The sequence below is a fragment of the Cryptomeria japonica genome, chromosome 1, assembly GCF_030272615.1.
Source record: "Cryptomeria japonica chromosome 1, Sugi_1.0, whole genome shotgun sequence".
Classification (NCBI taxonomy): domain Eukaryota; kingdom Viridiplantae; phylum Streptophyta; class Pinopsida; order Cupressales; family Cupressaceae; genus Cryptomeria; species Cryptomeria japonica.
Genome location: NC_081405.1, coordinates 140265256 through 140279065, shown reverse-complemented (window position 1 = coordinate 140279065; position 13810 = coordinate 140265256). Strand labels below are relative to the sequence as shown.

The window sequence follows — 13810 nt, the reverse complement described above, 5'->3', positions numbered from 1 at the left end:
AACCTTGTACACAACCATTTTAAACTAACATAATTTTGATCTCAAATAATTTGCCTAGACAACAATCTATCAATCAATTCATTTCACATAAAATTAATAAATAATAAACTATGCTTAAAAATAATTTGACCAATACTTTAGCACTTTAAATAATAAAAATATTTTAGATTTAATTGCTAACTAAATTAGTATATAAATTTAAGAGTTGTATAATGCAAAATAATTGTCTTTGAATGGTTCAAATGCAATACCAGTCATATGAGCAACTTTCGCCCAGCCTTCCTCCACGCGGAATCAGAAAAATCCAGCACTGGCTGAATGCAATACATCTTTTTCCGCGCGGAATCAGAAGAATCGAGCATTGAAAAATGCAATTCGTTTATTTCCACGCGGAATCAGAAGAATCTAGCTAGAGCATAATTTTCTTGTGTTGAGTACATTGATAAATTTATAATATAGGTGCCATATCGTTAAAAAATTTCATCAAATTTAGTAGCCATTTCCCCCTTTCATCCATGGCTGCCATTCAGATACTCTCTCTCTGTGTCATTTTCATTCAGATTCTCTTCTGCGCTTCGGCTCAGAAGCAGCATAATATCACGCTTGGCTCCACTCTTAGCCCTTCCCAAAATTCCAAATGGGTTTCGCCAAATGGGCAGTTTGCCTTTGGATTCTATCCGCTAACTCCAACTCTTTACGTGGTAGGCCTTTGGTTTGACAGTGTAATTCCCAAAACTCTGGCTTGGACGGTTCTCAAGGATAAGAGGGATATTCCTGTTGAGAAGACGTCTAGCTTGCAGCTTACAGTCAACCGCCTCAGCCTGTCTGACAATAGGAAAAATGTATTGTGGTTATCTAAGTACGCTGACAAGGTAGCCGAAGCTGCAATGCTCGACAATGGCAACTTTGTGCTGCTAAATGCATTATTTGATATCATCTGGCAGAGCTTTCACTATCCTATGGACACCCTCCTGCCCGGTCAGAGGCTCATGACCAACTCAAACATATTTTCTAAGGCTTCAACTACAAACTTCTCAGCGGGCCGATTTGAGCTTTCCATGCAGAAGGACGGCAATTTGGTCCTTTATACCGTGGAGAGGAGCGGTCATCCACAAGGCGCGTACTGGGCTTTTGGACAACTCTTAAATGTAGTAAGCTTGAATTTGATCCGACAGGGCCGTTCTATTTAGTAAACAGTACCAATATGATGGTTAAGAGTCTCACGGAGGGCAATGCAGGAAATGGGCGGTTTCTTCGTAGAGTGACGCTAGAAATCGACGGAACTTTTTCACCGTACGTGTGGAACATGGACAACTATGACTCTTCTTGATACCTGTATGGAAAGCTGTAAATGATCCTTGCGGAGATGTGAAGGGTCAGTGCCATTTGTCGATTAAGTGACCAGAAAAAGCCTGACTGCATTTGTCCTCCTCAATTCAATTTTATCGACAGGCAGGACCATTTTGAGGGATGCATGCGAAGCTCATCGCCAGGGCAGACTTACAGAACAAATAGTACGTTGTGGCGGCTTGAAAACACACACTGGTTGCGCAGCACCGAGAACGATAGCGATTATTCTGTATTGGTGGATCTTACTGAAACTGAATGCCAGCAGTCGTGCTTAAACGATTGCATGTGTTTCGTGGTCATATATGACAACGCTGTTTGCACGAAGAAACAGTTGCCTCTGTTCGACGGCCGGCAAGCTGTAGAAATCAATAGTACAGTTTTTGTGAAAGTATCTGACGACTTTAACTTACAGTCTCCAGAACAAAGTAAGGAAACAGAGGGAAAGACGCTTGTATTTATTGGCATAGCTGTTGATAATTGATGCTGCTTTAGCATGCAGCTAGATTAGTTTAGTTAATAGTTTTATGTTTATTCATGCAAATAAAGCATGTACTCGAACATGCATTAATCTTTAGGACTATTTTTAGTTTTGTTTTTTTGCATGAGTTTGTTTTTTCGTAAATAAAGCATGTTGTGCATGCACTTATTGTATTCTTAATTTAGGGAGTAGTTTGTTTTTTTTAGTTTGAGAGCCTTAGTAGCTTTCAATGCAAAGCTAGGAATATATTTAGAACTGCAGTTATTATTTATTCTTCTAGACTGCAAATTCTTTATATATACAGCCTCTATGTAATTTTTTAATGAAGCTTCAATAAAGATATTGGTTTTTTCTTCTTTTTGCTGTTATTGTTTGCTAATCAGTTGGTTCAGAGAGGATGGGTCAGGTTCAAAATTCTACAAGTGGTATCAAAGCAGGTAAAATTGTTTTGGGTTAAAGTTTTATTGTTGGAATTTCGCCAAAGTTAATCATGTCGAATTCTAACCATATGCCCGTTCCAGAATTTGATGGGAATGATTATGATTATTGGTGCATTAAGATGCTGACCTTTTTTATTGGAAAAGATTTGTGGGAGATTATTGAATCAGGTTATGAAAAGCAAATTGATTGGAATGCCCTTATAGCCAATGAAAGAATAGCAAGAAAGGAAGCAAAGAAAAAGAATCCTCAAACTTTGTTTCACATTCAAATAGCACTTGATAAGAGCTTATTTCCAAGAATATCAGGAGGGTGAACTCACAATACTGGTTCCCACTTTTTGACCAACTTTGACACTTAGATGAACATTTTGAAAAAAACCTTCACTTTCCGACACCTATAACTTTTAAATCGTTAAGAATTTGAAGATGATGTAAACTAGTGATTTGTAACATCCTTTTTGTAGATTCTAAATATATTTTTTTCAAATTTTTTTGAATAAAATTTTATTGATTTTTCCATCTCCCTCAAAAGTAGTTTTTTACAGGAAACAACATTTTTTAAGAGTGATGTGCATCCCGAAACATATAAAATTTTTTCTATAAATGATAAAAACTTATCTCTTTTAAATTTTGGTTTGTAACATCAATACCTAGGGCATGCAGTTGGTTTGATAGTGATATATTGAATATTTTTTATTTTGTTAAGTTTTGAAGTCCGACTAATAATAATTTAGATATAGGTGTACGTTTGAACACATAACTTGCTCTATATATATCAAAATTAAGTTTTATTTTTTTTGTTAGAAAGAAGACATCAATACCTAGGGCATAGATATTTTTCAGAATTTTTTTGAATTAGTTTGCTATTTTTCCCAATGCATTGAACAAAGAATTTCATGTTCAGTGAAAAACCTACATTTATAAAAAATAAAATAAAAATTTATTAATAAACTTAAATATATTAAAAATTATACTATTTGGAAAGCTTATAATAAGGACTAAATCCTTGAGAAAACAAAACTTCTAAATGAATACGTTTGACCCTCAAAAGCTAATGTAAAATTGGTTTTTTATCAACATTTGATAGATGCAAAGGAGACTCCATTGCAAGTATGATTTAGAAGTAGAGAGGTTTTATCCAAGAAATTTTGATCTAAGAGCCTTTGATCTAACTCTCTTCAATTAATTACTTCAAATGGGACCTCTTAAAGCTTAAATAATTATATTTTCCAAAAAATGTATGATTTCAGCAAAAATCAAGATGTACCAAAAAGTGGGAACCAGCTTTGTGAGTTCACCCAGGAGCAACAACTACCAAAGATGCCTGGAAGACTCTACAAGAAGCTTACCAGGGTAGTGATCAAGTTAAAGTGGTCAAGCTTCAGACATTGAAGCAAGAATTCGAAAATTTGAAGATGCAAGAAGCTGAAAGTATAAGTGATTATTGTGTCAGAGTCAAATATGTGGTCAATAAAATGGCTACACTTGGGGAAATTGTAAGCAATGAAGTTTTGATAAAAAAAGGTGTTGAGATCTTTGACACCCAGATGGAATCATGTAGCAATAATCATAGAAGAAAGCAAAGATTTGACAAAACTACAGTTTGATCAACTAGTTGGATCCCTGATGTCTCATGAAGAAAGATTGAAAGATTCTTTTGAAGGTGTAGAGAAAGAATTTTCCTCTAAATTGCTAATCACAAAAAATGAAGATGCAAGCAGCAGTAGTGCCAAAATCAATCAAGGCCAAGGTAAAGGGCAAAGCCAAAACTCTTCAAGAGGTAGAGGAAGAGGTGGCTCAAGAGGAAGTGGTGGTTTCAAAGGAAGAGGTAGAGGCAAATTTGATAAGAGAAATGTTCAATGTTACCATTGTAACAGGTATGGCCACTTTGAAAGAGAATGCAGATTGAATGAAAGTAAAAGTGCTAACTATGCTAAAAAAAGTAGTGAGAATCCTCCTGATCACTTATTTTTATCTTATGCAAAGGGTGAAAATACTAGTAAAGATGTTTGGTACCTAGATTCTGGATGCTCTAACCATATGACAAGGAATGAGAAGTTGTTCTCAACAAAAGATGGAAGTTTCAAATCCAAGATCCAGCTTGGTGATGATAAATCATTGGAGGTTGCTGCCAAAAGAGCTATGGAGGTCCAAACAAAAGAAGGTATAAAGAGTATTCATAATATTTATTATACTCCACAATTGAAGCACAATTTGTTAAGTGTTGGGCAGCTATGTGAGAAAAATTATAAAGTAGTCTTTGAGAATAAGACTTGTACTATCTATGATAAGAATAAGGATAATAGGGTGATCACTATTGTTCCTATGACAAGAAATAGGATGTTCCCCTTGAGGTTTGGTGAACATAACAACAGTTTGGCAAATATGGCTTATGAGGATTCAAGTTGGTTATGGCATCTCAGGTATGGGCGTTTAAATTTTTATGGTTTGAAGTTTCTAACATCACATGCATTAGTTTCTGGTTTGCCCAAGGTTGAGGAACACAAGGAGGTTTGTGAAGGTTGTGCTAAAGGAAAGCATGCAAGAGAAAAATTTCCAAAGGGCAATGCATGGAAGGCTCATCACCCACTTCAGCTTGTTCATTCAGATATATGTGGTCCTATGCAGACTAAGAGTTTGGGTAAGTCATCATATTTCATCACTTTTATTGATGATTACTCACGAAATTGTTGGGTATATTTTTTGAAGGCCAAAGATGAAGCCTTGGATACATTCAAGAAGTTTAAAGCCCTTGTGGAAAATGAGAAAGGGTGCAAGATCAAATGTTTAAGGACTGATCATGGAGGAGATTTTTGCTCAAAGGCTTTCCAAAGTTATTGTGATTTTAATGGCATCAAGAGGCAACTTACTACTGCATACACACCTCAACAGAATGGAGTAGCTGAAAGGAAGAATCGTACTGTGGTTGAAATGGCAAGGTGCATGTTACAAACCAAGGGATTGAGCAATTCTTATTGGGGAGATGCAGTTGTTACAACTGTGTACATCCTCAACCGTAGCCCCACCAGTGCACTAGAAAACATGACTCCTTATGAAGCTTGGTATGGTAAAAGGCCTAATGTTAATCATTTCAAATTTTTTGGTTGTTTGGCTTATGTGCATATACCTGATCAAAATAGACAGAAGTTAGATGCAAAGAGTGAGTCATGTATTTTTATTGGATATAGTGAGAAAAACAAGGCTTATAGATTGTATAATCCCCTCACTAACAAGCTTATTGTTTCAAGAGATGTGATTTTTTATGAAGGGGGAGTTTATGGTCATCAAAAAAGGCCATGTTGAGAAGCCAAAATCTATTTTGAATGATGATATAATTGCTGATATTTATCATGAGTAGCCAACTAATGTTTCTATATCTAGTGATTTAACTCCACCAAGCAATCCTTCATGAAGTTCTTTAGTACCAAGTTCAAGTCCAGCTTCTTCTCCAAGTTCTACAAGGAAGGTAAGGAAATTGAGTGATATCTACCAAAAGAGTGGAAATCAAGTACATGAAGAAAACCCAATAGGTGAGACAGGAAATTTTGTTTTATTAGCCAAGGTTGATTTTGAACCATCATGTTTTGAAGATGCATGTACTAATGGGGTTTGGGTGAAAGCCATGGAAGAAGAGATGGATTCCATTCATAGGAATGACACTTGGGAGTTAATAGAACTTCCACATGACAAAAAAAGGATTGGTACCAAATGGGTCTACAAGACCAAATTTAACAGCGATGGGAGTGTTGAAAGACATAAGGCAAGATTAGTTGCTAAAGGCTTCACACAAAAGTATGGAATTTACTATGAAGAGACATTTGCACCAGTAGCAAGACAAGAGACCATAAGAATGTTGATTTCATTAGCATCTCAGAAGAAGTGGAGCATACATCATATGAACGTGAAAAGTGCCTTCTTGAATGGGTACTTAGAAGAGGAAGTATATGTGGAGCAACCACAAGGTTTTGAAGTAGAAGGAAAAGATAATTATGTCTACAAGTTGAAGAAGGATTTGTATGGCCTCAAACAAGCACCAAGAGCGTGGTATGCTAGGATTGATTGATACTTTCAGGAGAATGGCTTCCAGAGAAGTAAGAGTGATCCTACCCTATACTTCAAACAAAAAGGTACTGATATTCTTATCATAAGTTTGTATGTTGATGATCTTTTGTATATGGGTAGTAGTTCTAAGATGAAAGATGAATTCAAAGCTGCTATGATGAAAGAATTTGAGATGAAAGATCTTGGTCTAATGAAATATTTCTAAGAATGGAGGTTTATCAAAGTAAGGATGAGATTTTCATTTGTCAAACAAAGTATGCACAAGATATGCTGAAGAAATTTAATATGACTGATTGTAACCTTGCCTCCACTCCAAGTGCTCATGGAGATTTGTTATGTAGAGATGATGGTGCTGATTTAGTTGATGAGATAGCTTACAGAAGTATTGTGGGGAGCTTGATGTTTCTAATCCACACAAGGCCTGATATTGCCTATTCAGTTTCACTTATTTCAAGGTATATGACAAATCCATCTGAAATACATATGAAGGCAGCCAAAAGGATTTTGAGGTATGTGAAAGGGAATTTAAGTTTTGGTATTCATTACTACTCTTCTGAAAAGTTCAATCTAGTAGGCTTTAGTGATTCAGATTGGGGAGGTAGTATGGATGACCGTAAATCTATATCTAGAAATTATTTTTCTTTTGGTTCTGGTTTGATTACCTGGAGCTCGAAAAAGAAAAGTATTGTTGCTCTCTCATCTATAGAAGCAGAGTATGTTTCAATTACCTCAGTAGGTACACAAGCTCTTTGGCTCAGAAAAGTTTTAGAAGAAATTGGGGAAAAACAAATTCATCCTACAGTGATATATTGTGACAATGTGAGTGCTATCAAGTTAGCTAAGAATCTGGTTCATCACAGCAGAATAAAGCATTTTGATTTGAAATATCACTTCATACGAGATTTGGTGCAGAAGAAGGATGTTGAATTGAAGCACATCAACATCCAAGATCAACTAGCAAATATATTCACTAAAGCGGTTGCAAACGCTCAGTTTATAGCACTACGAGATAAGATTGTCAACCCTCTCAGCATCAAGGGGGAGTATGTTGATAACTGATGCTGCTCTAGCATACAGCTAGATTAGTTTAGTTAATAGTTTTATGTTTATTCATGCAAATAAAGCATGTACTCCAACATGCATTAATCCTTAGGACTATTTTTAGTTTTATTTGTTGCATGAGTTTGCTTTTTAGTAAATAAAGCATGTTGTGCATGCACTTATTGTATTCTTAATTCAGGGAGTAGTTTGTTTTTTTTAGTTTGAGAGCCTTAGTAGCTTTCCATGCAAAGCTAGGAATATATTTAGAACTGCAGTTATTATTTATTCTTCTAGACTGCAAATTCTTTATATATACAGCCTCTATGTAATTTTTTAATTAAGCTTCAATAAAGATATTGGTGTTTTCTTCTTTTTGCTGTTATTGTTTGCTAATCAGTTGGTTCAGAGAGGATAGGTCAGGTTCAAAATTCTACAATAGCCCTCCTGGTTGGCATCTCATCTCCTCTCGCAGCGGCCTTCTTAGTGACGTGGTTATGTGGCAGCAAGTTCCACAAGAACAGAAAAAATAGGCAGCAGCATAAGACTTTGGCAGGGTTGATGGCCTTCTCCTACAGAGAAATAGAAGCTACTACAGATGGTTTTAGACAAGAATTGGGAAGGGGTGCTTTTGGTAAGGTTTACAAAGGCGAATTACGGGATGGTAGAATAATTGCTGTGAAAGTTCTGGATAAAGTGACGCAGGAGGAACTTGGAGAGAGAGAATTTAGTACAGAGATGAGCGTGATTGGTACAAATAATCACAAAAATCTGGTTTAGCTGTATGGCTTCTGTGACAAGGGTTCTCACCGGCTTCTGGTGTACGAGTACATGAGCAATGGATCTTTGGACACCGCTCTATTTGTAGATAGCAGATTTCTTGATTGGAGTATATGTGTTCAGATTGCAATAGGCACGACTAGAGGGCTCCTCTATTTGCATGAGGAGTGCCAGACCCAGATCCTGCATTGCGACATAAAACCACAAAACATTTTGCTAGATCAAAACTATAATCCTAAAATTTCTGACTTCAGCTTAGCAAAATTGTTGCGGGCCGAACAGACTCGAACATTCACTATAGCTCGGGGTACTAGGGGTTACATAGCACCTGAGTGGATTAATAGTGTGCCCGTTACTATAGAAGTAGATGTTTATAGCTTTGGTATAATGTTGTTGGAAATAATTTGTTGCAGGAAAACTGTAAAGTTAGATGCCCCAAAAAATCAAATCATTCTGGTCAACTGGATCTACAAATGCTTGGAACGTGGCAGTCTTGTGGAGCTAGTGGTGCAGCAACAAGTTGAAGGTGTCAAAATTGAGTTAAGGCAATTGGAAAGAATGGTGTTGGTGGGTTTGTGGTGCATTCAGGAACACCCACATCTAAGGCCATCTATCAGCAACATGTTTCAGATGATGGAAGGAAAGGTTGAGATCGCAATACCCCAACCTCCAGTTCCCCCACTGCCGGTGCTCCCTCCACTGGGCTCTTTCAGCACTTCAATTTCTACATAAAATAAAATTATGGCTTTGGTGCTCTATATTGGAGATAGGCATTAATATCATGCTATGCCTTAGGCATATATAATAATAATCTCAATCCAATCAAAATGCTACTTAGATCCCGCTGATAAAAAGTGCTAGCAGCAATTCAGTTTTTTATTTGTTGGTTTATTATAGCAGTCATTCAAGCATAGTTCTTAAGAGAGACCAATCTATTTAAACATTTAAATAAATAAACCTTATTCCATGATGTGTTTCTTTGTGTGTTTCATGATATGATATTACATACTTGAATGACATCGGAAACTGCTCTGCCCCGTTCTCTGATCTCATTCTTTCTATTGTTTCATTTGTGCACCTTAGTTGAGTTTTGACACCTAATATGGAGGGATAGGGATTTTTTAAAAATTTGTTGGACATTTATTTGTATTTATAATATCTAGTCTTGCAACATATTTTATTGATATATTGTAAATAAATAGTTTATATGTAAATAAAAAAATAATCAAATGTTGGTCAAAGTAGATTCATAATTGAACAAATGCTATATAGAAAAAGCATAAATAGTAAATACATTTATTAACAAGTGAAATAAAATAAAAATTTGTTTCATATAAAATAACTATCCACTATAAGTATGCCCTTTATAAAACAAGATGTTTATTCAATAAAATAAGATGCTCATTTAATCAAGAATTGTTGCCATAGTGAAAAAATATTAATCCTATGTGTACACCTATTGGGTTAGCAATGCATATGCTTTGGAGTATTTCATATGAATAATTCATCCTGTCAAAAACATGATAAAGTCCATTTCAGTTTTTATCAAAATATTTTAGTTTTTAACTATTGGTCCATTTGTGTTGGATACAAGTTGTATTTTATATAATAATGTGTTGTTTTTATAACAACAAATAGTTTTTTGTGTTCAACTATCAGTCCATTTGTGTTGGATATAAAGTTAGAGATAACAAACATTTATGTTTACTAATCTAGGTATTTAGTCTATTTAGGTTGCATGAGCTATATTTTACATAAAATTATGACATTCTTCTAATAACAATTGATACTTTTTAATTCAACTAATAGGAATTTTTAGATTCAACATTGGTTTAATCTTTAAAATGTCACTTTTTGGACACTTTGCACTAGACATGCTATTTTGATGAGTTGCATGACAAGTCACAACTCCAAACTTTAGTTGTAGATAGATAAGTGCCAATTTTGTGTATTTCTTAAAAAAAATGGAGGTCTTATGATATTCCATGTAACGACTACATGTTGACAAAGTTAGCTCACTCAACTATTGGTCCCTCTCCTTGATATGTTCAATGAAGGAACCAACACCAATTTATATTGAAGATTAATCTACAATTTTCATCTATTTGTTTAAATCAAAATTATTTTTAATGCCTTTTAAGAGACTATGTGGGATATTAGTTTCCTTGTTACAAAATCTATAGGTTTAGGGCTTATTTGTGTGAATGAATAAGGAATTATGTTAGACACAAAATAGATTTTCCATAGATGGATGGATTTTGTAATTGTAATGAAATTTTGAATGTTTTTGTTATTTGATTGTATCACATTTGATTCTTCATAAGGGAGAATGTTCTAGGATGAGCTCAGCCTCTATTCATATACAATAAATATATGGGAATGGATTTGGTTTCCATTTTTTTGCGATCTTACATGTTTCTATTAAAATTATTGGCACTTTTAATTTTTAAGATTACAGAAGGCTTGGAAAGTAATTAACTTGTGGCTCATTAGAGTGGAGATCATTTTATAGTAGTTTATCTATCAACCAACAATTATTATGGTGCTCTCCAACTATTATTTTCCAGGTTAAGTCATTGGTAAATATTTATTCCATGCACTCCCTACTTTTTTTTTAAGAGTGTTTGGAATCTCCAAGATTTATACTCTAAGATCAATTTTATCTAGCTCTCTTTGTAGCAAGCCATGGTTAAGTTCCATTTGAACTTGTAGATAAATAAACCATCCAAATAGTAGTGAAGGTCATACCTTCACAATTCTCTTGTACAATTTTTTTATAAATTCTACTAAGCCTTGGTGGAAGGACTTAATGTGGTATATTGATAGTCTATTCCATAAGTATACCTCCATAAACAAATATAGATATTTTTTCATTGTATTTTTGTATGCTCCAAATACTAAAATTTGGATGGCGTTGGGCTTTTTAATTGCAATCGAGGTTGGAATAATAATTCACAACTTAGAGATTTTATCCACACTAAGCAACCCTTCATGAACTAGAAGCTACATTTAATTATCAACCCAAGGACGTGAACTTGAAATGAGACAACATTGTATAAGCACTATGGAAGCCTTCTAAGCTATTGTATCAGTTGTGCATAGAAAATAAACTCAGAATAATAAACTGAATTGAAAACATGACAATGCTAGAAATAAAACTAACTATACAACAATGGTTGCAAGAAGACTGGTTATTTGCAACAGTAGTGGCTACAGGATGACTAGTTATTTGCAATAGTAGTGGTTGCAAGATGACTAGTTATTTACAACAACAGTGGCTACAGGACGACTGTTCTAAAACTAGTAAAACCAAATATGTTGAAAAAAAAACCTATCATAACCAACTCACTAATTAAAGTAAAGCATAATGAATAAAAAATCTAAACTATGATGAAATCACAGTTCCTTAAGTGGCCCTTGCTTGAGTTGTTTCAATATGTTATTAGCATTCCATCTTCAATAGATAAGCTTCAATGCTCAAATAATCTTCTTATTGAAAATCAAATATTACATGGACATGTATCAAACTTTCTGATTGAAATTGGACACCATTAAAAAGACTCAACACTAATTTGATACTCTCTACACTATTCTCAACACTACTTTCAACAATACTTTCAACACTACTTACTCACAACTCAACAAAATCTCAGATTTATGCTTGAGGCTTGAGAGTTGGAGTAATTACAAACTCAACAACTTATTAAAATGGCATTTCTCTTGTGACAATAAGGAGATGACTTATTCTACTCATGACTGATAATAAAGATTAAAATAACAAGATTTGAGAGAATTCTAATCATCTTCAAACTCTACAACTATAAAGTACAGTCATGGTTGAACATGTGTACAAAAAATGTTATAATTTTTATGAATCATCAAATATGATTTCCACAATCTTCTCCAATGTTTCTTCACTTTAATAACTCCAAATACATGAACTCATGAAGAGGTATAAGAGTCCAAGTTGAATTAGAACTCAATCCTTAACTGCTGCCTGAAAATATGCTAGTTTGTCTTAGTCAACTTCTGGTGAATGCTGCTCATTAACTATTGTGAATCAGCTCAAACGATTTAAACCCATTTGAGATATTATTTTAATCTTTCTATATAATCTTGAAAATATTAACTTCGTTAAGAAACGAGTGAGATATTTTCATTTTATTGAAACTGGTCTTTTGACTTTTTCTACACTTTCAGTCAACTGTTAAATCTATCAATTGCCAACTTGTTCCTCCTTCCTTCTAGTTGTATGAATGACTCAAATAATTTACAAACAAAATTTTAATCATTCCAAAGTTCTTTTCATTCAACAATAACCGTTTATTATAATATTCTATCATCATTTAGCATCAACTAGCTAGACACACATATGCATACCAAACACCATTAATCATAAAACCAAGGTAATGTTTGGAAATTACTTAGAAGGACATTATAAAAATGAGGTAAAGTATCATAAAACATAAAATAATATGGTCAATTCATAGGGTCATCAGATGGTCTCTTTGGTTTTCATATTTTATGTGGGAAAAATTCTTTCAAATGATTTTGAAAATGATTGTGGAGTCCACTTTGTTGTTCATATTTTTTCTAGTGTTTTCTTTATGAAGGCCTTTTACAAATGTCTAATATGTCTTGGTGTTGATAATTCAAGATGCCTATTTTGTGAATAACTTGAATTTTTATTCTATTTATTTTAGTTATATACTTGTATACAAATGACCTAGCAATAGACTCATGAGTTTTTCTAGCCTATAATAATAGAGTTGTTTAATTGATATAATTTTTTTGGGTGGTGGCCTGAGTTTCCCATCAAGTTAATCCCAACTATGATGTTATTTCAAGTCAAAGATGCTTTTTAACATTTAAAAATATAAGAATTCTACTATATTTGCTAACTTTTTTGTAGATTTCAATTTTTATACTCACTCCAAATCATGAGTGGCTTTAATTTATTCATGGAGACATATTTTGACATCTTTAGAATTTAATTAATCATTAGTAGAATATTACTGCTGTAGTCACATAAATCTGTCCACTTAATTAAATGAATATTTAATATTTATTTGATTATTTAACCATCAATTAATAATTAATTAAATTAATATATTTAATTAATTCATCTTAACCCTCTTCTCCTATTAATTAAATAAATTATTCAATTTATTTGATTTAATTCACTTAACCAAATTCAGACCATTAATTAAATAAATAAATCATATTTATTTAATTAAATATTCTCTCACATTTAAATAAATTAATATTTATTTAAAACCCCCAAAATCCCACCTCTCACATTTAAATAAATTAACATTTATTTAAATCACCTTTATCCTCCACCCACTTGCATTTTCCTACAAATGCAAGTTGCACAATTATTTTAAATAAATAATTTATTTAAATCACCTTTATCCTCCACCCACTTGTATTTTCCTACAAAAGCAAGTTGCACAACTATTTTAAATAAATTATTTATTTAAAATCCTATTTATCCTCACCCACTTGAAACCTTTAATGGTTTCCCTTAAAGTATTCAAACTTGATGGCTTTAAAGTCTTCAAACTTGATGGCTTCCTTCTATAGTCTTCTTAAGACTTTAATGGTTTTCCTTAAAGTCTTCAAGCCTTTAATGGTTTCCCTCAAAGTCTTCAAGCATTTA

At 33.6% G+C, this 13810-nt stretch overlaps 1 protein-coding gene and 1 pseudogene across 1 annotated transcript; both read left to right on the top strand.

Annotated features, from left to right (window-relative positions):
* Positions 1-515: 515 nt before the first annotated feature.
* On the top strand, positions 516-1190 carry LOC131027338 (G-type lectin S-receptor-like serine/threonine-protein kinase LECRK3). The gene has a single exon (XM_059208778.1). The coding sequence runs from the start codon at positions 516-518 to the stop codon at positions 1188-1190; it is 675 nt and encodes a 224-aa protein (XP_059064761.1).
* Positions 1191-7929: 6739 nt separating this feature from the next.
* On the top strand, positions 7930-8880 carry LOC131027346 (G-type lectin S-receptor-like serine/threonine-protein kinase LECRK4; annotated as a pseudogene).
* Positions 8881-13810: the final 4930 nt, after the last annotated feature.